This window comes from Salvelinus sp. IW2-2015, unplaced genomic scaffold, assembly GCF_002910315.2.
Source record: "Salvelinus sp. IW2-2015 unplaced genomic scaffold, ASM291031v2 Un_scaffold1509, whole genome shotgun sequence".
NCBI lineage: Eukaryota > Metazoa > Chordata > Actinopteri > Salmoniformes > Salmonidae > Salvelinus > Salvelinus sp. IW2-2015.
The window spans coordinates 153,431-176,129 of NW_019942953.1; the positions used below are offsets into that span (position 1 = coordinate 153,431).

Sequence of the window (22,699 nt, forward strand, 5' to 3'; positions counted from 1 at the left end):
TCGAACACAACTTATATATTCCACCGTTGATATTGTAAATTACAGAATCCTGCGTGGAATAAGCGAATGTCCATTTACGATCAATCACATCATTTAATAAATGAGGGCCAAAGTTAATATATAGTTGTAAAGTCAGGTTGCTAAATAATTCACCTCCAGTGTCTCCAGTTTACATTGCAGACTCCCCAGTCCAGCAGACAGCAGCTCCACTCCTGAATCCTGCAGGTCATTGTCACTTAGATCCAGCTCTCTCAGGTGTGCGTTTGAGATGAGAACGGAGGCCAACTCTTCGCAACATCTTTCTGTGAGTTTACATCTATTCAACCTAAAAGAAAACAAGTTGGACAAAACAAATTGGATCAAAATTCACCTGTATTTGCACAGTGTAACACCAGAACTCCCTGAAAATATATTTATTTCAAAAGCTTTCAAATAAATATTCTAAATTAAGATATTCAACAAGGTTCTGCTCTTCAATAACGCCAGTAATACTGACCTCAGTGTCTGTAGTTTACAGGTTGGACTGCCCAGTCCGCCAGAGAGCAGCTTCACTCCTGAATCCTGCAGGTCATTCACACCCAAGTTCAGCTTTCTCAGGCATGAGGAATTTGAGCTAAGAACTGAGGCCAGTGCTTCACAACAACGCTCTGTGAGGTTACATCCACGTAGCCTATAATAGAAATACATTTTTGAATACATTTTATACAGCATTTAGGCATTTCTCTTTTTTGACAGTGTGTGGATCGCCATCTCCTCCAGAATTCTAATTTTAAACCTACGCACCTGGGACAGACATGATTTGGTATAAAGGACATTTAAAGAGTGCCGACGTCCTCCTATCATGCCCAGGGAAATAGATAACGGGGTAGGATCATCTCATATTTAGGGGGTCTGCTAGTCTGTGAACAATTGTATTTTATTCATTGATGAGTTGGACATACTGCATAGCTCATTCCCCGACCATGGCTGACCTCTGACCCTACTCGGAGACTTCAACCTCCCGACACCTTCGACTCATTTCTTTCCACTCCTTTCCTTTTTTGACCTCACCCTTTCCCAGTCCCCTCCCACTCACAAGGTAGGCAATGTAGTTACCTCATCTTCACTACACTCTTAGAAAAAAAAAGGTTATTCTGCTGTTCCCATAGGAGAACCCTTTTTAGTTTCAGTAGAACACTTTTGGTTCCGTGTAGAACCCTCCACATTTCCAATTCTCATTTACACAATAATGAGCTGCATATCCTGAAAAACAGACAGTGCCACATAGTGTACAACAACATCATGAGGTTGGAGATGATCTTCAGATACAGTACAAAGGCCCTACTGACTGGAATCATTTACCCGTCGAGATCAGGCATTAAAATCAACACAGTGAATTTAGGAAAGCCCTTTTTCTAATGTTAAGAACAAAACTGTTTTGTTTTAACTAATAAAAACATCCCTATGTGAAGATACTTGTAAATATGTACAGTACCAGTCAAAAGTTTGGACACACCTACTCATTCAAGGGTTTTTCTTTATTTTTACTATTTTCTACATTGTAGAATAACAGTGAAGACATCAAAACCAGGAAATAACCACAACGGAATCATGTAGTAACAAAAAAGTGCAAAACAAATCAAGTATATTTTAGAATTTAGATTCTTAAAGTAGCCACTTCTTGATGACAGCTTTGCACACTCTTGGCATTCTCTCAACCAGCTTCAATTGGAATGCTTTTCAACAGTCTTGAAGGAGTTTCCCACATATGCTGATCACTTGTTGGATGCTTTTACTTCACTCCGCGGTCCAACTCATACCAAACCATCTCAATTGGGTTGAGTCAGGTGATTGTGGAGAACAGGTCAACTGATGCAGCACTCCATCGCTCTCCTCCTTGGTCAAATAGCCCTTACACAGCCTGAGGTGGTGTGTGGGTCATTGTCCTGTTGAAAAAACAAATGATAGTCCCACTAAGCGCAAACCAGTGTGTAATGGCGTATCGCTGCAGAATGCTGTGGTAGCCATGCTGGTTAAGTGTGCCAGGAATTCTAAATAAATCCCTGACAGTGTCACCAACAAAGCACCCCCACACCATCACACCTCCTCCTCCATGCTCACAGTGGGAACCACACATGCAGAGATCTGTTCGCCTACTCTGCGTCTCACAAAAAGTCACAGCGGTTGAAACCAAAAATTCTCATTTGATTTAGCTGGTCAGGAGTCTTATGGTTTTGGTGGCAGAAAGCTGTAAGCAGCCTTTTGGACCTAGACTTAGAGCTCCGGTACTGCTTTGCCGTGCGGTAGCAGAGAGAACTGTTTATGACCAGGCTGGCTGGAGGTCTTTGACAATTTTTAGGGCCTTCCTCTGACACCACCTGGTATATAGGTCCTGGATGGCAGGAAGCTTTGCCCCAGTGATTGTAATCGGTGCGCGACGTCCGACACTACCCCTCTGTAGTGCCTTGCGGTTGGGGCCAAGTAGTTTCTATACCAGGCAGTGATGCAACCATGCTACGGATGCTCTCGATGGTGCAGCTGTAGAACTTTTTTGAGGATCTGAGGACCCATGCCAAATTCTTTTCAGTCTCCTGAGAGGAATAGGCTTGTCGTGCCCTTTTCATAACTGTCTTTGTGTGTTTGGTTGCATGATGAGCTTGTTGGTGATTTGAGACACCAAGGAACTTGAATCTCAACCTGCTCACTATAGCCCCGTCGATGAGAATGGGGGTGTGCTCAGTCCTTTTCCCCGTAGTCCACACAATCATCTCCTTTGTCTTGATCTCTATGAGAGGGAGAGGTTATTATCCTGGTATACCACACGGCCAAGTCTCTGACCTCCTCCCTATAGGCTGTCTCATCGTTGTCGGTGATCAGGCCTACCGCTGTTTGTGTGTCTGCGGCAAACTTAATGATTGTGATGGAGTCGTGCTTGGCCATGCAGTCATGGGTGAACAAGGAGTACAGGAGGGACTGAGCACGCACCCCTGAGGGGCCCCTGTGTTGAGGATCAGCGTGGCAGATATGTTGTTGCCTACCCTTACCACATGGGGGAGGCCCATCAGGAAGTCCAGATCCAGTTTCAGAGGGAGTTGTTTAGTCCCAGGGTCCTTAGCTTAGTGATGAGCTTTGAGGCACTATGGTGTTGAACGCTGTGCTGTAGTCAATGAACAGCATTCTCACATAGGTGTTCCTTTTGTCCAGGCAGGAAAGGGCAGTGTGGAGTGCGTCTGGTGGATTGTTTGAGCGGTATGCGAATTGGAGTAGGTTTAGGGTATCCGGGAGGGATGCTTTGATGTGAGCCTTGACCAGCCTTTCAAAGCACTTCATGGACTACTACAGACGTGGAGTACTACGGTACGTCGTTCATTTGGCAGTTTACCTATGTGTTCTTGGGCATCAGGGGACTTTGGTGCGTCTGCTTGAAACATGTTGGTATTATAGACTCAGACAGGAGAGGTTGAAATGTCAGTGAAGACACTTGCCCCGTTGGTCAGCGCATGCTCGGTGTACACGTCCTGGTAATCCATCTGGCCCCACGGCGTTGTGAATGTTGACCTGTTTAAAGGTCTTAAATCACTGGCTACGGAGAGCGTGATCACACAGTTATCTGGAACGCTGATGCTCTCATGCATGCTTCAGTGTGCTTGCCATTGAAGCAGCAACATATGCACATTATATTTTATTTTTTTTAAATATAATGTTTTTAATAGACAGTAGTTGCAATATTATTATTATTACGTAATTGTTAATGTTAACAAATTATGATCAGTCACATTTCATTTAATAAATGAAGGCCAATAAGTAAATTATGGTTTGGTCTTAACTTCAACGCTGCTCCAATAATTCATCCTCAGGTCTCCAGTTTACAATTGCAGACTCCCTAGTTCCAGGCAGACAGCAGCTCCACTCTCTGAATCCTGCAGGTCATTGTCACTCAGATCCAGCTCTCTTTAAGTTTGAGTTTGAGATTGAGAACTGAGGCCAACTGGTTCATTAAAACATCGTTCTACTCTAGATGGAGGTTTACATTCAGCTATTTTCAGACGCTAATCATAATGAATAAAATGAAACAAGTTGGACAGAACAAATTGGATACAAATCATCCACTACTTAGATTCTACTCATGAAACTCTTAGAAGCCAAAGTAACAGGCCATTATCACTTCAGAGGCATAACAATTTACTCATTAACCACGTTTCCATTCACAGTTTTTATGTGAGAAAAGTCATACAGTATAAAAAATAATCATAACAGCTGTAATGGAAACAGGAAGTTTTGGTACAATTTTATAAATGCCAAAAGATCATTTGTTCTCATGTATTTTTACATATTTTGCCATGAGGCTGAGAGAAAAAGTTGCTGTTTGAAAGACGGGACAATCAACATTTCTCTTAAGGCCTTAACACTTGTTGGACTAAAAATGAAAAGCCTTTTATGGTGTCTGAAGTTGACATAAATCCAGTTTTTTGCATCTTATGTGATTTATTTTTTTCTACAAAATTAGGAGGTTGTTCCTTTACATGGTATGATAGCTGATACTTTGGTCTATCAAAATATATTTAAAATGTTGTTAATATTGATTGTTTAATTCTAATATTAGATGATTCAAATATGTAATACAAAACTCCAATCTTATTTGTTTTGTTTTATAGTACTATTAAATGCTTCAGGGTTAATTTGTTAGCATTTTGGCACATTTTTAAAGATTTAGAACATAGTACAACATTTGAAGCAGACTCTTAAGTCTAGCACAGAAAATACTTCAATTGTTTTAAGTATATGTTGCAGGACAGTGATTTTGTAAATATTTTAGCAGAAAATATTCTATATATTCAATAGAACAACAAAATCAATCTGAAGGGGGTTAGCAATCAGTGACGGAGTTGACAAATAGCCACTGACAGAGTTGACAACAGATACTCAAAACAAACATATTTTCTGCATCTAAAAGTCCAATTTGTAAAATTATTCATTTGAAAATCCCCAATAAAAAAATAACTATTCTATCAGATCTTTCAGCACTCTGACGGAGTTGATGCTGATGTCTTACGGAGTTGATGCTGATGTCTTACGGAGTTGATGCTGATGTCTTACGGAGTTGATGCTGATGTCTTACGGAGGTGATGCTGATGTCTTACGGAGGTGATGCTGATGTCTTACGGAGGTGATGCTGATGTCTTACGGAGGTGATGCTGATGTCTTACGGAGTTGACATTAGACTAAAATCTGACTGTGTTGATGTTTTAAGGAGTTGACAAAAATTGCATTTTCTTCTTCATTCATGTGGTATACACAGTAGCAATTTAGTTTTTCCTCAGTTTTATGACTCTTGAATCTAATTAAATGTAACATATTTGAAGCAAAACTCAAATTTGATCTTAATATATCAGGCCAATGGAGTTGATAGATTATGGTTGTGACCATGGTGATTCCAATATTGTTTGTTTAAATATATCAAAAGTAGAGTTAATGCACAAAATGTAATGAGGACATGAAGGGGTCCTTGTAGTAAAGCTGAACTTGCTCATTCCTGATTAATCAGTTGAGTTGACCAAATCTCCTGACTCATCTTTTTGGAATCACAGTTTTTAGATAAATATTCTGTGGCCTCAAGCAGCAGTTATTGGAAACGCGTAAAGAGTCAAAACAGGAAATGCAGTGCAAGGAGGTTGGTTGCGAGGGGCAATAGTGTGATACGCAGGACTCGTAATCCACGAGTGGCAGTGGTTCAGATCCAACAAAAGGTGCCTGATTTATCAAAGTTTCGTATTTGACGGATCTGATTGTTAAATCAGAGTTCAATGTTTACCTGCATGCGACATGAAACTAACATAATTACACACCCTTACATCGCGATATTTGGGTAGGACAATCCACTTTATGATCATATCAGCGCACCTTCATTTGGTAAGGGCCAATGTAAATAACTCACCTCAGTGTTTCCAGTTTACACTGTGGACTCCCCAGTCCAGCATACAGCAGCTCCACTCCTGAATCTTGCAGGTCATTGTCACTCAGGTCCAGTTCTTTCAGTTGTGAAGAGTTTGAGCTGAGAGCTGATGCCAACTCTTTACAACATCTCTCTGTGAGTTTACATCTATTCAACCTGAATAGAACATCAATTGAAATTGAATCAACATAATGTGAACATTTTCAAACATAACGGCCAAAATATMAAGTCTAACACACCCAYCCAAGTTAGGAAACCATTATAYGTACTTACAGAGCTGTTCTGGAGGCTTTGACCACTGGCAGCAGCCTCAGAAGACCTTCCTCTGATCTGGAGAATCTATTTAGGTCAAGAACATCCAGCTCCTCTTCTGAAGTCAGCAACACAAAGACCAGAGCTGACCACTCTGTAGGTGACAARTTGGCTTCTGAGAGACTTCCTGAGTTTAAGTAGCTTTGGATCTCCCACACTAGATAGTGGTCATTCAGCTCATTCAGACAGTGGAACAGATTGATGCATTTCTCTGGTGAGGGATTCTCCCTTATCTTCTCGTTGATGTATTTGACCGTTTCCACATTTGTCAGTGAGCTGCTCCCTGTTTGTGACAGTAGGCCTCGTAGGAGAGTCTGATTGGACTCCAGTGAAAGGCCCAGAAGAAAGCGGAGGAACAGGTCCAGGTGTCCATTCTCGCTCTGTAAAGCTTTATCTACTGCACTGTTGTAGAAGTCGATCGTAGATTTGTGTCCGATTGATGATTCCTGGTCCCTGAATGAAGATCTCTTTTTGACCAGTGGATTCTCTCTGCTTTGGTTGAATGTGAGAAACACATATAATGCAGCAAGAAACTCCTGAATGCTCAGATGCACAAAGCAGTACACATTCTTCTGGTACAGCCCACATTCCTCTCTGAAGATCTGTGTGCACACTCCTGAGTACACTGATGCTTCTCTTACATCAATGCCACACTCCCTTAGGTCTTCCTCATAGAAGATCAGATTGCCTTTTTCCAGTTGTTTGAGTGCCAGTTTTCCCAGAGAGAGAATTATCGTTTTATCCCAGTGTGGATCTCGGTCACGGTCTTCAAGATACTTCTGAATCCCTTGTTTGGTCTGAAATACCAGGAAGTGTGTGTACATTTGAGTCTGATTCCTGGGCATCTCTCCACTCTCTGCCTGACACAACAGTCTCTCTAGAACAGTGGCCGTAATCCAACTGAAGACTGGTATGTGGCACATGATGTGGAGGCTCCTTGATGACTTAATGTGTGTGATGATTCTGCTGGCCAGGTTCTCATCACTGATRCTATTCTTGAAGTACTCCTCCTTCTGTGGGTCGTTGAAACCTTGTACCTCTGTCACCTGGTCAACACACTCTGGAGGAATCTGATTGGCTGCTGCTGGTCGGGATGTTATCCAGACAAGAGCAGAGGGGAGCAGATTCCCCTTGATGAGGTTTGTTAGCAGCACATCCACGGAGGTTGKCTSTGTGACATCACAGCAGCMCTCGTTGTTCTTGAAGTCTAGAGGAAGTCGAAACTCATCCAGACCATCAAGAACAAACATAACTTTGTAGCTGTCAAAGTTGGAGATTCCAGATTCTTTKATCTCAATGAAATAGTGATCTATAAGTTCATTCAAACAGATTATTTTATTTTTCATGAAATTCAGCTCCCGAAAAGGAAGTGGAAATATGAACTGGACATCCTGATTAGCTTTTCCTTCAGCCCAGTCCAGAATGAACTTCTGCACAGAGACTGTTTTTCCAATGCCAGCCACTCCCTTTGTCAGCACAGTTTTGATAGGTTTGTCTTGTCCAGGTGAGGGTTTAAAGATGTCGTTACATTTGATTCGTGTCCCTTGTGCTGCTAATTTCCTGGAAGCTGTTTCAATCTGTCTCACCTCATGTTCGTTATTGACATCTCCGCTTCCACCCTCTGTGATGTAGAGCTCTGTGTAYATCTTYTTGAGAAGTGTTGAGTGGCCTTGTTTAGCTATTCCCTCAAATATGCACTCATGTCTCTTCTTCAGGGTAGATTTGAGTCGGTACACCAGAGGAAGTTCATCTATTTGATGAAACAAGTAATATAAATAGCTAAATCCTTAACTTTACAGATGTAGTTTGACAGATATTCCAATGTTCCCTGATAATTACTAAAGTGTAGTGTACACCCCTCAATTTAAAGAACGCAAATTACAAATACATTTTCCATAATCCTGAAAACATTATGTTCAGTTACATTCATCATTTTCAGCATCAGTGGTCTAAAAAATGTTTTAGGAGGAATAACATGCGCATAACATAAGGACTCTCAACATTAGAACCACTGTTATGAAGGATGATAACTCGTCATTTTGATTCGTTAGCTCTAGCAGTATAGAGGTTAATTAAAGGGATCTTCCACTCAAAATATACATCTCTTATGATTTGTCCACTTACCTTGGCTATTTTTGGATAACTCGTCATTTTGATTCGTTAGCTCTAGCAATATAGAGGTTAATTAAAGGGATCTTCCACTCAAAATATAAATCTCTTATGATTTGTCCACTTACCTTGGCTAAGTTGGGCTTTTGGATAAGTATTTTGTTCACAGAGGTGGTTGAGCACAAAAGTGTACGTCTGATTTATCAAACTTTTCCATTTGACTGATCTGAGCGAGTAAACAAGTTCACTGCATAAATACATTCTACATGATCATTTGCTTGCGCGCAAACATACATTCACATAATTACAGATCCCTACATTGGCCAGATATGAGCAGAATATTCTGCTCCATACTTGAGAAATTCACTTCAGTTTGCAGAATGCTGGTTGACAGTAGAGTAGAGCGCGAAAGTCAAGCAGCACCCAGGAGTCGGGACGAGAGAAAATATAGGAGAGGAGCCCTCGTCAGACTACAGTAATACAGGAGAGGAGACGTCATCAGTCTACAGTAATACAGGAGAGGAGACATCATCAGTAATACAGTAGAGGAGCCCTCGTCAGTCTACAGTAATATAGGAGAGGAGACGTCGTCAGACTACAGTAATACAGGAGAGGAGACATCGTCAGACTACAGTAATACAGGAGAGGAGACATCGTCAGACTACAGTAATACAGGAGGAGCCCTCGTCAGTCTACAGTAATATAGGAGAGGAGACATCGTCAGACTACAGTAATACAGGAGAGGAGACATCGTCAGTCTACAGTAATATAGGAGAGGAGACATCAGACTACAGTAATATAGGAGAGGGCGTCACGACAACAGTAGGTTTTAAGCTGCTACACTGTGTCGTAGCTTTGCCGGCGTGAAGAGCTCGAGACACTACCAAGTGTTATCGAAATACACACAACAACTTTCCTGGGGATTCGACTACAGCCAAGACGGAAAAAAAATCATTAAGCTGTATTTTGAGAGAAACATCCCTTTAAAACAATGTATTATTTATTAATTATTTAATTTAAACAATCATAGTGATCCATTCCTTARGAATTGATACCAGGAAAGGACTAAAGCTGGCCAATCAGTGAACAAGTGTACTGACCACTCGGAATCTCTGACTCTAACCTCTGSTCTTGGTCACCAATTGTTCTGAAAAAGAAGAAGAAGCAATTCAGATTATTTTTAGCTTTCAGTTGTTAAGAAAAATACATTTCCATTTGACTCTAATCATGAAAACAAATGTCAGGCAACCATGGCTTATTATACAGTATATATGGAGTGGCTGTGAGACRTGTGTTCAGGATACCCTTTCCTGTGCACTAAACAACCCTACGCTCTGTACATGTAGGTCTTTCTTGAATTATGGTGGCATTTAGGCATGGCAATTTGGAAAAAATTTACTTAATTTTTCAAGATTTTGTGGAAGCTTAATTACTTTAAATACTTTTTTACCAATATGATAACCTTGTGCCATCAGTAGCAGTAGTAACACCAACGATGGTAACACCAATGAGACATTTTAGGTKAWTTAGGATTTTCTGAAATGGAGGCKACAAATYCAAAAATCTAAGGTCATCAATGCTTTAAAAAAGTATTTACTAAACGTTATATGATTAATTGATTTGGCTCAAATTGTTATTTCCCTTTATTTAAATTGAGTAACACTAAATTACATTTTGGATTTAGAAAAAGCATAGTATCAATAGAACACAAAWATTTATGACATACTAAAAGGGTGTGATTAGCTAATCATTTTCTTTAATACAGACCCCTCTCCCGGTAACAATTTGCACACTGGAGAAAATGCTAAAGCCCTCGTATATTTTTGTAATGAGTGATCTGTGCCTTGACAAAATCCTGTCTCGGAGCTCTACGAACAATTCCTTCGACCTCATGGCTTGGTTTTTGCTCTGYCATGCACTGTCAACTGTGGGACSTTATATAGACAGGTGRGTGCCTTTCCAAATCATGTCCAATCAATTGAATTCACCACAGGTGGACTCCAATCAAGTTGTAGAAACATCTCAAGTATAATCAATGGAAACAGGATGCACCTGAGCTCAATTTCGAGTCTAATAGCAAAGAGTCTGAATACTTATGTAAATAAGGTATTTGTGTTTTTTATATATTAGCAACAATTTCAAGAAAACTGTTTTTGCTTTGTCATTATGGGGCATTGTCTGTAGACTGATGAGATTTTTGTTGTTGAAACATTGGATTTGGCCTTAATGCTATTAGCCAATAGAAACACATTGGATAACACATTCATACATGGAAAAACATCGTTTTTTTAATCTGGATGCTGTTTTGTGGTATGTTAAACTGGGATTTAAGGAATACCACTTTACTGTAGAGGAACATTTCTCTCTAAAATCACATTGTCAGATGTTTCCAGCCGGGCTGGGGTCAATTCAAATTGTAAACAGTCAATTCAGGAAGTGATTTTAATCAAATAAAGTAAAACACTTAAATAAATAGCTTCTGTTCCCCAGTCATTGAAAATATATAGGCTTTTTTCCAATGTTGAATTGTTACTTAAGTTTACTTCCTGAATTGACTGCCTTCAAACTCAAATTGACCCCAGTCCTGCCACTGGGTACCCTACATCATGTTAACGTGGATAGTTGAGTAATATTTACTTGAAACATTGATCAATGACATTACAAGCTATATTCACCCACAAAAAATGTTAGTTGAATTTCCAATGTGTTATCAGCTTGCTTTCAACCATCTAAAAGCACAACCATATTCCAATGCACAAACAATGTCAGATTTTTGGTTGAATTGTCACCCACATTTTTATCACTGCGCTTTCAACCATTTAAAATCACAGCAAAGTTAAAATGGGAATACAATGTCAGATATTTTGCTTCATCTAATAGCAGAACCAAACAACCAGGACTGCATGGTGATCAATGGCATTTGAGATTCTAACAGATTATTACAGCAATGTGAAGTTCTCCACTGACCTGCGGTGACCTTTGCATGCCATCTTGAACATGCCGCTTTATATGATTACATAAGAAGACATGTATAGTTACAGTCACCTCTAAATGTGGCCATGGATGTTTTACTCATTTTAAGGTTGAATGTTACATTAGTTTGTAAAACAGCCTTAATTTTAGGCMATTTACTGTCTTAGAAAATAAATATTAAATTGTGTTTGGTTGTGAACGCAACCAAATATCAACATTTGGAGATGTATCTTCTGCAAGTCTGGCTTTAATTCCAGTTCGTCTCCCCCTTCACCAAATATTGATGTTATAGAATAGGACTAAATCAAATAAATGTTTTAAAGCACTTTATATACAAATTTGATTTGATTTAGTCCTATTCTTTAACTTCGATTTTTGGTTGCAATGGAGAAGTGAATGCAACATATCAATTATTKATTTGTAGAAAAACTAGAATTAAAGCCAGACTAAGTCAGTGGTACAGATGGAACTATCCAAGCAGAAGATACATCTCCTTTAAATGTTGATATCTGGTTGCGTTGACAATCAAACACAATATCACTAAATATCATTCAATTTTAAAATCAACCAGAGCTTGAAACCCTAGGCTTATGCTATAGACAATTTTTGTTGTTGAATTCTGGGTTGAATTTAAACAATTGCTGTTGATGGCTTTGCAAATGCTATATTAGCCTAAATAGCATCATTGATGATTGATAAAGCATGGTCACATTTCKTTTGCTCTGTTAAACCCTTTGAGATGACTTCAATAGACAACAGTGAATCCATTTTGTTTTTAAGTAGAGATCTCTCAACAATCATTCTCACGATACCACGTTGGTATTGGTCAGGGACAACTATCATAGCTAAGCAGGGCTGGGAAGGGTTAAAGCCTTGGGTGGGAGACCAAARGGTAGCTATAGATCAATTCTCCCCTAAGAGGTGTAGCCCGACCTACTGTTTTTTCTTCTGATGGTAGATATAACGTTGAAAATCTGACGTTGTTTTAAAGGTACACATTGAAAATATTTTATGTAAGGTTTGTCTATGTTGAAATTTGGTTACCCTGATGACATACTCCTGTGGTTGAAATTTCACCCTCAAAAAAAAGTTGATACATTTTTTCAAATCTCAATATATTTTCCACGTAGATGCCACGTCACAATACGTTGACAAATTAGATTGAAACAATGTTGATTGAACCAGTTTATGCCCAGTGGTCTGGTTTTCAGAGTCTATGTCAAGTTGAGTCCATTTGTTTTGCAGTGATGTAAAGTACTTAAGTAAAAAATACTTTGAAGTACATCTCAAGATGTTTTTTGGGGGGTAATCTGTACTTTACTATTCATATTTTAGACAACTTTTACTTTACCTTCACCACATTCCTATAGAAAATGATATACTTTTTTACCTGACACCCAAAAGTACTCGTTACATTTTGAATGCTTAGCAGGAAAGGAAATTAGTCCAATTCACACACTTATAAAGAGAACATCCCTGGTCATCCCTACTGCCTCTGATCTGGTGGACTCACTAAACACACATGCTTCATTTGTACATGATGTCTGAGTGTTGGAATGTGCCCCTGGCAACAAAAAAAAGAAAATAGCAAAGTCTGGTTTGCTTTATGTAAGGAATTTGAAATGATTTATACTTTTACTTTTGATACTTAAGTATATTTTAGCAATTACATTTACTTTTGATACTGAAGTATATTTAAAACCAAATATTTTTAGACTTTTGCTTAAGTGGTATTTTACTAGGAGACTTTCACTTGAGTCATATTCTATTATGGTATCTTTACTTATACTCAAGTATGACAAAGAGTACTTTTTCCACCACTGCTGTTTTGTACATCGGATGACTGAAAAAATCTGACTATGTGACTTCGATTTTAGTGTAATTCATTCATTCCAAATATATAGTCATATATAGATATATTGTTTTACTGTACCTTTGTTCACGGGTAAAGTRTCCACCACTGAAGTCTATTGGCAGATATATAGAATTTTCACTCTTCATAGATACACAGCTGGGTACAGGGGAGCCGGGTCTCTCTTGATGGACCCTGATAAAAACAAAGACACTAGGTTCATTCCATTTGAAGTTGACACAGTGGAGACATTTTCCATCTGGATTCTGTTTTGTGCTATGTCGAATTGCAATTTGAGGAATGCCACTTCAAGTTAAAAGGTACATTACACTACAAAAATCACATTCTGCAATGTTGTGGTTGATATTTATTGTCATGAATATTGTCCTGGAGGCAAAACTGAGCGATTTCCCGCTAAATGGGCCAGCTGCAATGTCAAAATTGACTACATCGTACATTTTAAGTTAGGTTTAAGCATTAGGGTTAGCAGTGTGGTTAAGCATTAGGGTTAGCAGTGTGGTTAAGCATTAGGGTTAGCAGTGTGGTTAAGGTTATGGTTAGCAGTGTGGTTAAGGTTAGGGTTAGCAGTGTGGTTAAGGTTAGGGTAAGGTTTAAAATCAGATTGTGTGCCAGCTAGTGACCACTGCAGCACGGCCACCAAGGCAAGATTCATGACAATAAGTGTCAACCTGCACTTTGAGACCTGAGTTTTGTACATCAGAAGTCTGAAAACATCTGACAATGTGATTTTAGAGTGTAATTTAGTTTTACACTTCGGTATGCAACAAGCATTTTTTGTGAATATATTTTAATGAATAATTACAAATGTAATGAGTAATATAATGAAAAGGGAAATTGATGTGCATTTTTTTAAACAACATTCCTACCTCCAACATGTCTCCGTGCCTCTAACCACAACACCATGACACAATCAATAGCTTTAGCCCTGATTTAATCATCATACTGATAGTGGCCGGTTGTTATTATATTAAAACACACACAGGCCCTCATTTAGAAACAAGCATGGATTTGAGCACAGAAACAGCAGTGTGCAAAAAAGTCTGATTTATCAAATGTCAGATTTATCACAGTTTCGTATTTTGCTGATCTGGCCATGTGAGTTCACTGTTTAATTAAAGCTGCAATATGTTCACTTTTTGGGGCGACCTGACCAAATTCAAATAGACATTTTCATTATACAGTAGATGTGTCATTCTTATTAGGGCTCCCGAGTGGCGCAGCGGTCTAAGGCACTGCATCTCAGTGCTAGAGGCGTCACTACAGACACCCTGGTTTGAATCCAGGCTGTATCACAACCYGCCGTGATTGGGAGTCCCATAGGGCGGTGCAAAATTGGCCCAGCGTCYTCCGGGTTTGGCCGGAGTAGACCGTCATTGTAAATAATAATTTGTTCATAACTGACTTGCCTTGTTAAATAAAMATGAAATAAAACACATTATTGAAAGCAAGTCTAAGAAGTGGTAGATCTGTTTTATCTGCGTTATTATTATGCTTCCTGTTAAGTTCAGTTTCTGTATCTTTTATTTTCGGTTTTGTACACCAACTTCAAACAGCTGAAAATACAATATTTTTGGTTATGGAAAATGTATTCAAAAGCGGTTTAGATGGGGCGAGTTTGTTTTGTCACAAACTGAAATTAGGCAAACTATTCAAAGTTCAGCAACAAGCAAATGGCGGAGTGATTTCTGCATAGTGTACCTTTAATGAATCGGATTGACATTGTGTCTGCATGCTATTTGAAATGATTATCAGATACGGGTAGACAATTCATGATCCCATTCCTTAAAAAAAAATACAAAATCTTTAGTTTGGAGATTGACACAGTAGAGCAGAGCATGTGATATGGTATTTTTCATCATCTTGACTTGCCAAAAGTCTGACCAAGATTGAAAAATCAACAAATACACACACACACAACAACTTACAGTGGAGATCTGTGGCCACAACCCCCTTCGCTCTTCCTCTCCATCTGGCTCCTCTGGTGAAGTGAAAGGAAAAGAACAAAGATGTCACTGGAAGACCTCCACCTTTTGGGGCATTTTCTCKTTTTCCTGAGCACAGCGCAGATATTTGGTAACACACTTCCCAAAATCTACCCATTTTGGATTGGCGAGCACATCTCCAAAAGTAGGTMATCCAGATTTCATACACTGTGGATAGCACACCCTCTTCACAAAAATCACACCCCTCTGGTGGACTACAGAAACAAATGCAGGGTTCAAATTAAGATACCCTTTTGAACGGAGTCCCTGTACCTTATTCTCAAGTAYTAAAAGCTAACCAGTCAAGCTTCAAGACGGCTCACTCAACTGAGACAGCTCTCCTCTGCGTCACAGAGGCTCTCCGCTCTGCCAAAGCTGACTCTCGCACCTCTGTTCTCATCCTCCTAGATGAGATTGCATCCTACCAGGCAGGCCGCTCCTACCAGATGTTGTGGAGACGATCTGAGGACGTACTCTCACTACTGATGTCTACCAGGACTCGGCCCWCTCCTCTTCTCTCTATACCCCAAGTCACTCAGCTCCATCATATCCTCACATGGTCTCTCCTATCATCGCTATGCGGATGACACTCAACTACTTTGCTCCTTTCTGACACCTAGGTGGCGACACGCATCTCTGCGTGCATGGCAGCTTGGAAGTCGGCCCACCACTTCAAGCTCAACCTTGACAAGACTGAGCTCCTCTTCCTCTGCGTCATGGTTGACAACTCCATAGTGTCCCCCTCAGTGGAGGCTCTGAGGGGACAACGGCTCATAATAATGGCCSGAACGGAGCAAATGGAACGGCATCWGATACCCGGAAACCATGTGTTTGATACCATTCCACTGATTCCGCTCCAGTCATTACCACGAGCCCATTCTCCCCAACCATTACAAGACCATGGTGCTTGCTACTGAGCAGCAAGGGAACTGCCCCTCTTGTATCCCTACCTTCAGGCTATGCTTAAAACCTACACCCCAGCCACTTCTGGTTTCTTGGCCATCCCACCCCTTCAGGGGGTCAGCTCCCTCTCAGCTCAGTCAAAGCTTTTAGTTGTTTGAAGCATATTTGTATACAATGCTTGTTTTTCTATCATTTACAAATATATTGGCAACTTGGTATTTGTAGTCAATTTTGTTCTGAAGTTATCATGGTCACATAGACGGATAAACCATGTGATTCTTTGTTGAGTGGAGATCTGTGTATAAAGTGACGCAGGAGGGCAAAAAAGCATCAAACGACACATTTAGCTTTTCTACGAGTGGTCTGAGGAAGGTGTTAGATTATGAGCATTTCAAGTGCAACGTTAATAACAATGCTTTTTGGAAACAGCTCGGAGATTTAACGTTGCTCCTACGAAGGTTCTAACGATGAACTTAGCCTTAAGATGCTTTGGGAAACCGGGRTCAGGAAGAGAATATTCTGGTTCTGGAGTTGATGACAAAGCAAAGACCGTCAGTAACCTACAGAACTTGAGACAAACACATGCAGAATTAAGCCATGGAACTAATTGATTGGCCAGTGAGTGGCCAAGCCTTCCTCACACATACAACTTGRTAATTCATCAAAACCCAGCTCTTTCACACCACCGCCAGCTATTGCACTCATAATTCCAGCTGTGAAAATAGCAAATATATTTCTTACACACACCCTAGACCTATAGCACTACCACAAAACAGGACTACTTTCATTTTCGGATCTCCTACATCCATACCATGAATACACAGGATGTTGCCATCGTGTGTTCATCTAGAAGTGCTTCGAACACGATTAAAACCAACCCAGAGTCATGCAGCCTTTTTGGGGTGCCGATAACTAGGACACTGTCTGCATAAATATCAGATGAGAATATGCGCCACAATGGAACTAATGAGACAAACCCCTGAACCAACCTCAAATCTAAGGGTTCAGACACACCAATAGCGTTTGCTGGCCGAGAGTACTTAGCACCTCTGAACAGAGTACAGTGCTGACTATAATTTACTAACCGAGTACTCACAGATTTTACATGTAGAATCGGGTGAAAATGTAGGCAGTCAGATTTCTACTGCGGATGGTCCCTAAAACATGGTTTGGTGAGGAATCACAAAATATTAAAGCTTGAGATCACGAAACACAATAGTGTTGATTCAAATCACATAGCAACGGTGATGTTCAGGTTAAACGGTTGTGTTAATCCGATAACTGGGTAAACAGGATGTAAGAGAGCGGGACAGAACGTAAGCAAACAAGGGTTCACATATTCCTCACACTGGGTTCCCCTCTTATTACCAAGAACAGACACACCACAGCAGCCACCAAAACAATCAGGAACATCAATAAAACATTAAAAATAGTATAATGGTACTGTAAAAATGTGGATAAAAAAAAACTGACTTACAGGTTTGGTGTATTTACTGTTGGTCTTAGAACCACCACCTTGCATTTGACACAGAAAATGGTGGTCTGGTGATTAGGTAGCTTTAAAAACAGAGAGGAAGAGGTAAGCAAGAGGTTTCACTCCGGCCAAAATCTGTCCACAAAAATAAATCGCACAAAGTGAGGAATTTTTGTACGGAAGCAAATGAGTGTTGAATTTGGTAACAGAAAAATGTATTGCGAATTTGCTACATGAGGCTTATTTTATCAAATATACATTTTGTAATGGTTGAGTTGTTACGAATACACTGATATAAGTAGAGYCAAGTGGCATTTCGGCAACTTTAAAAAAACGACTATATCTTGTGCCGGTTGTCATAGAGAGAGGACTGGTCATGGATATAATCTGTTTTAGCATGGACATTGCCATTGAGGGCTTCCACCATTTTAAAGCAGTACAGTGGGTGGGGGTTTCCTATTGCTTGGGAGCAATCAGCCAATGAAGAACAACAACATTTCCTACTTTAAAAATGGAGATATCCTCAATGGCACTGCCCATATTGTCAGACACTATAATGGCACAGATACAAAAGATGAGTCCTCTATCAATTCAATTTTCCATTTAAGGGGCTTTATAGGCATGGGAAACATGTTTACATTGCCAAAGCAAGTGAAATAGATAAAAATGTGAAATAAAAACAAAAATGAACATTACACTCACAATAGGACATTTAAAATGTCCTATTATGTCTATATACAGTGTATATCTCCATGGCCTGCTGCTCACAGGCGTATCTGTCCTCTCATTGGCTAGAATAGTCCCACCTGATCAAATCAAATCTCGCCTTCTGCCTGTCTTCCATCTGATGACATCTATTTCCATATTTAGAGCGGTTACTTGACTATCTTGTCAATTTAATAGACAATCTTTGCTTAAACTGATTTCCTAGAAGTCTGGTTTCCTGTTAAACAGCAACAACAGGAAGTGGTCAAATGCGGTAAGATCACGGGTTCGTTCTAGGTCAGGCGCTGGCACAGTTGCATGCCTCAATTCGGATAACTTTAGAGATTCCGGTTTGTCAACAGTCAAAAGACTACAATAGCCAAAAGGCTGTTGACAACCAATTGGCAACCATGGCTGCAATTGTTTAACGCTAGAACAGCTGCCGATGTCTTTACTCTAACGGGCCGGGTGCTTGTCATGATTGGCAGTTAGCGTCAGGGCAGATAGAGCTGACAACCTGCCCTAAAATCATTTATGTCATTATTTCATAACGCATTTTTGATATATATTTTTTTTTATCGAACTGAAACGTGAAGTGACCTCAAAAAGCACTAATCGCTCAGCACCAGTGTGGATGACCTTGAGTCTGTGCGCGCGTTTTAAGTGCGGTTGAAAAGGCACTCGCTGTCTCACACTGAATAGACAAGAAAGCGGCTCTCTAATCTAAATCTGAGTTGATCGGTTCTTGTTCAATAGTTTTAAGWCTCAACTTTGGTAAACTCATTTTGGAATATAGTTATAAGTTGAATCATTTACGGTTTCAAACTTTGGTAATTGTGAATGTACAGTAGCTTTAAGCTTCAAGAAATACCGTGTTGGGTCTTAGTAGTATGTTAGATTGACATGTGTTGTAGTTTACGAGTACTGACAGGCTAGACAAACTTATTTTCACGATTTCAGTAATATCATCAAAATCAATAAATCATACCACATCTTTCGGCCAATTCAGTAGTTTTTACTGAATTAAGTAGAATGCTGTTGATTTTTTATTACCGTTTATATTCTGTTGTCGTGTATTTTTGAGTTACAGCCGAGTGTAAAAACACTGGTTTTAAATGTCTAAATTCATAATCAATATGCTGAAATAAACTGTGATATTTTGAAGACGAATGCATACAAATTACTCCCTACACACTCATGTGTCAAACTTGTGTTCAGGGGTACTGCGGGAGCAGACGTGACAGTACACCCCTCTTAGGGCACCACCCGGCCTCCCACCTGGGCGAACCGGCCGAGACATGGGCGCTGGGCCAGCCGGTTGGGGCGTGGAATCCCGGCGAACCGGCAGGAGCGTGAGAGCCTTGCGAGCCGGCTGAGGGATGGGAGCCTGACGATCTCGCTGCAGAGCCCGATGATCCGGTGGAGCGTGATGAGGGATGGGAAGCCGCGGAGCCAACCGAGGCAAGGAAACCTCTCGAGCCAGCCAGGGCGTGGATGCCCGACGGGCTGGCTTAGGCACCCCCGGTTCCATCCGCTGCGGAATCCACCCCGACGTCACTAACAAAACAAACAAAAAAAACTCCTGGGCCGGCTGGGCGAACAAGAACTGACGATCTGGCTGAGGCCCGACGTGGGACGAGCCAACGCTGATGTGCGTGACAAGGGAAGGCAGGTGTGCGTAATGGATAGCAGGAGTGCGTGATGCAGGGCAGCCTTGGTTGGGGATACGTGACAAACGGGTTGGTTTTCATTTGAATTATAGGTTAAACCTCGGCCAGAGATATTCGTAGGAGGAGCCCTAAAAAACAAATGATTGCCACCATGGTCTGAAAATCACAGCGGAGTTCAAAGACCATCTACAGACAGGTGCATATGAGAGAAACACTGGAACTAAACCGAAGATATTGATCTGTTTTAAGCAATCGATTTTGTGAGATTGTGACGACTGTAAACTTTTATACAAACATCACTAATCTGAAGTAAAAAGGACATGTATTTCCTGTAAATATTGTGGTGAAAACGTTAGTCAGTGTAATGCAGTGACACGTTCTGTCCACCATAGGGAAATGAGCTTAAAAATAAACAATGTCAAAATAGTTCAGTATTTCTATTTAAGATTACAGTAAATTAAGCACAACCCCCCCAAAATACAACAATGACATCTATTTCTGACTCTTTTTACCCATGCTAAAGCACTCCTAAACACGATTTAACCAGGTGCTCAGAAGAGCTGTTATGGTGGAATGTCGTGTAAGAATGACAACTACTCCTGTGTCTTGAATTACTGCAAATCTCCCTTAGCGTAACCATCTCCAACCAGGCCAGACAAGGATTGGTCACAGACAAACCAGCTGTCACTGCTCAGATGGCCCGTGGTAGCTGTGCTACTGTCTCTCCTCTCGCTTTGTGTTTCCAGGCATTGGTTCATGTGAGAGTGCCAGCAGCTCCAACAGACACAGTCACAGCAAGATAGCAGAGTCACACATTATTTACACCCCTGTACCCCAAAACTCTGTATTAAAACATGTACTTCTACCCGGATCCTGCAAGTCAAGTCTCCTCTTTAACCTTTTCAAAGTCATCTTGCTACAGTACTAAAAAAATAACCCACTGACACACTCAACTGGCATTTGAAGGGATACTGGTGTCAGATTCCAAACCGACTGCCGCTGTGCCCTTGAACAAGGCAATTATCCTGTTGGGTTGTGTCTAGAAAGCCCCCCCCCCCCCAAAAAAAACGAAATACGAGTGCTTAGAAAATGACAATGGTTGTAAACAAACCACAAACCAGAAGTTTCATATTGAGAACCTAAAGAAGACATCATCAATACTATTATAAATTGATGGGTTTTATTCTACAAGTGTTTGGTTTCCTTTCATCTTCATAGATAAGAACTACTCATTCATTTCAATGCCTTAATTAGAAAACAAAACAGACATAGCTGTTACTCTGAATTCTGTTTGTAGTCTGTATGCAAATATTCAAACTTCCTCTGTCATATACAGGTATTCAATAGACAGGGAGTGACACAGAGTTATTACACCGACAGGACCTCAGCACCCGTCTACAGTAAATACACGATGTGGGTCTTGTTGCTCTTAATTGTGACTGTAACCTCAAAAGTCTCGGGACCTTCTTGTTCAGTCCACAACAATCCTCGTCATATTTATGTCCCTGGGGACGTTGTTGTGGGTGGACTTTTTCCTGTTTACCTGCAGGTGAAAATGAACGGATCCACGATTCCTCCGCAAAAGACTTGCATTGAGTGAGTATACAGCCGTACGTGAACATCAATGAGCGTCATCAATAAGTGCTGTTGTCTTTGTAGCTAAGTTGTACCTTTGCTGTCAAAACTAGAATGCTATGTAACTAGAATTCCATGTAATTAGAATGCTATGTAATTAGAAGACTGCAACTACTGTAGAATGCTATGTAACTAGAATTCTATGTAACTAGAATGCTATGTAACTAGAATTCTATGTAACTAGAATGCTATGTAATTAGAAGACTGCAACTACTGTAGAATGCTATGTAACTAGAATTCTATGTAACTAGAATGCTATGTAACTAGAATGCTATGTAACTATAATTCTATGTAACTATAATTCTATGCAACTAGAATGCTATGTAACTAGAATGCTATGTAACTAGAATTCTATGTAACTAGAATTCTATGTAACTAGAATGCTATSTAACTAGAATTCTATGCAACTAGAATGCTATGTAACTAGAATTCTATGCAACTAGAATGCTATGTAACTAGAAGACTGCAACTAGAACGTACAGTACGCTATTCCAAACCATTCTAATTGTATAATGTTTGTAGCTACGACGTGCAGATGTTCCTCCGATCGCAAGTGATGATTTATGCCATCCAAGAGATAAACAGGTCTCAGATGTTGCCCAATGTGAGTGTCGGATACGAAATACACGACACCTGTGGGGATGTAACAAATGCCATCAGAGCAACACTGAGCATGATGGAGGACATCCAGGGGCAGGGGGTTAAGCCTACTGTAACCAATCCACATGTTAAAGTGGTAATTGGGGAGAGGTATTCAGAGAAGTCAATAGCTGTTGCCCGTCTACTAGCTCTACCTTTAGTTGCTCAGGTATGCTAACCCTAACCCTTGATGTACTGACTAACTCTAACCCTTTATGTAGTGACTAACTCTAACCCTTTATGTACTGACTAACCCTAACCCTTGATGTACTGACTAACCCTTTATGTACTGACTAACTCTAACCCTTTATGTACTGACTAACTCTAACCCTTTATGTACTGACTAACCCTTTATGTACTGACTAACCCTTTATGTAGTGACTAACTCTAACCCTTGATGTAGTGACTAACCCTTTATGTAGTGACTAACTCTAACCCTTTATGTAGTGACTAACCCTTTATGTAGTGACTAACCCTTTATGTAGTGACTAA

General features: G+C 40.3%; 2 protein-coding genes across 2 annotated transcripts in view; one reads left to right on the forward strand and one right to left on the reverse strand.

Moving 5' to 3' along the window:
- LOC112071070 (NACHT, LRR and PYD domains-containing protein 12) overlaps positions 1-19,959 on the reverse strand; it is a 30,083-nt gene extending 10,124 nt beyond the window's left edge. The window contains exons 1-9 of the mRNA XM_070439236.1: positions 19,542-19,959; positions 17,562-17,641; positions 15,125-15,177; positions 13,260-13,373; positions 9,454-9,500; positions 6,206-7,994; positions 5,915-6,088; positions 497-670; positions 150-325 (exon numbers count right to left, since the gene is read on the reverse strand). Coding sequence (XP_070295337.1) covers positions 150-325; positions 497-670; positions 5,915-6,088; positions 6,206-7,994; positions 9,454-9,500; positions 13,260-13,373; positions 15,125-15,177; positions 17,562-17,606 — 2,572 coding nt within the window. The 5' untranslated portion in view covers positions 17,607-17,641; positions 19,542-19,959. The remainder of the gene's footprint in view (positions 1-149; positions 326-496; positions 671-5,914; positions 6,089-6,205; positions 7,995-9,453; positions 9,501-13,259; positions 13,374-15,124; positions 15,178-17,561; positions 17,642-19,541) is intronic.
- Positions 19,960-21,344: 1,385 nt separating this feature from the next.
- The window catches only part of LOC112071067 (G-protein coupled receptor family C group 6 member A-like), a 9,733-nt gene continuing 8,378 nt past the window's right edge, over positions 21,345-22,699 (forward strand). Inside the window, exons 1-2 of the mRNA XM_070439234.1 lie at positions 21,345-21,529; positions 22,091-22,376. Of these exons, the coding sequence (XP_070295335.1) occupies positions 21,345-21,529; positions 22,091-22,376 (471 nt within the window). The remainder of the gene's footprint in view (positions 21,530-22,090; positions 22,377-22,699) is intronic.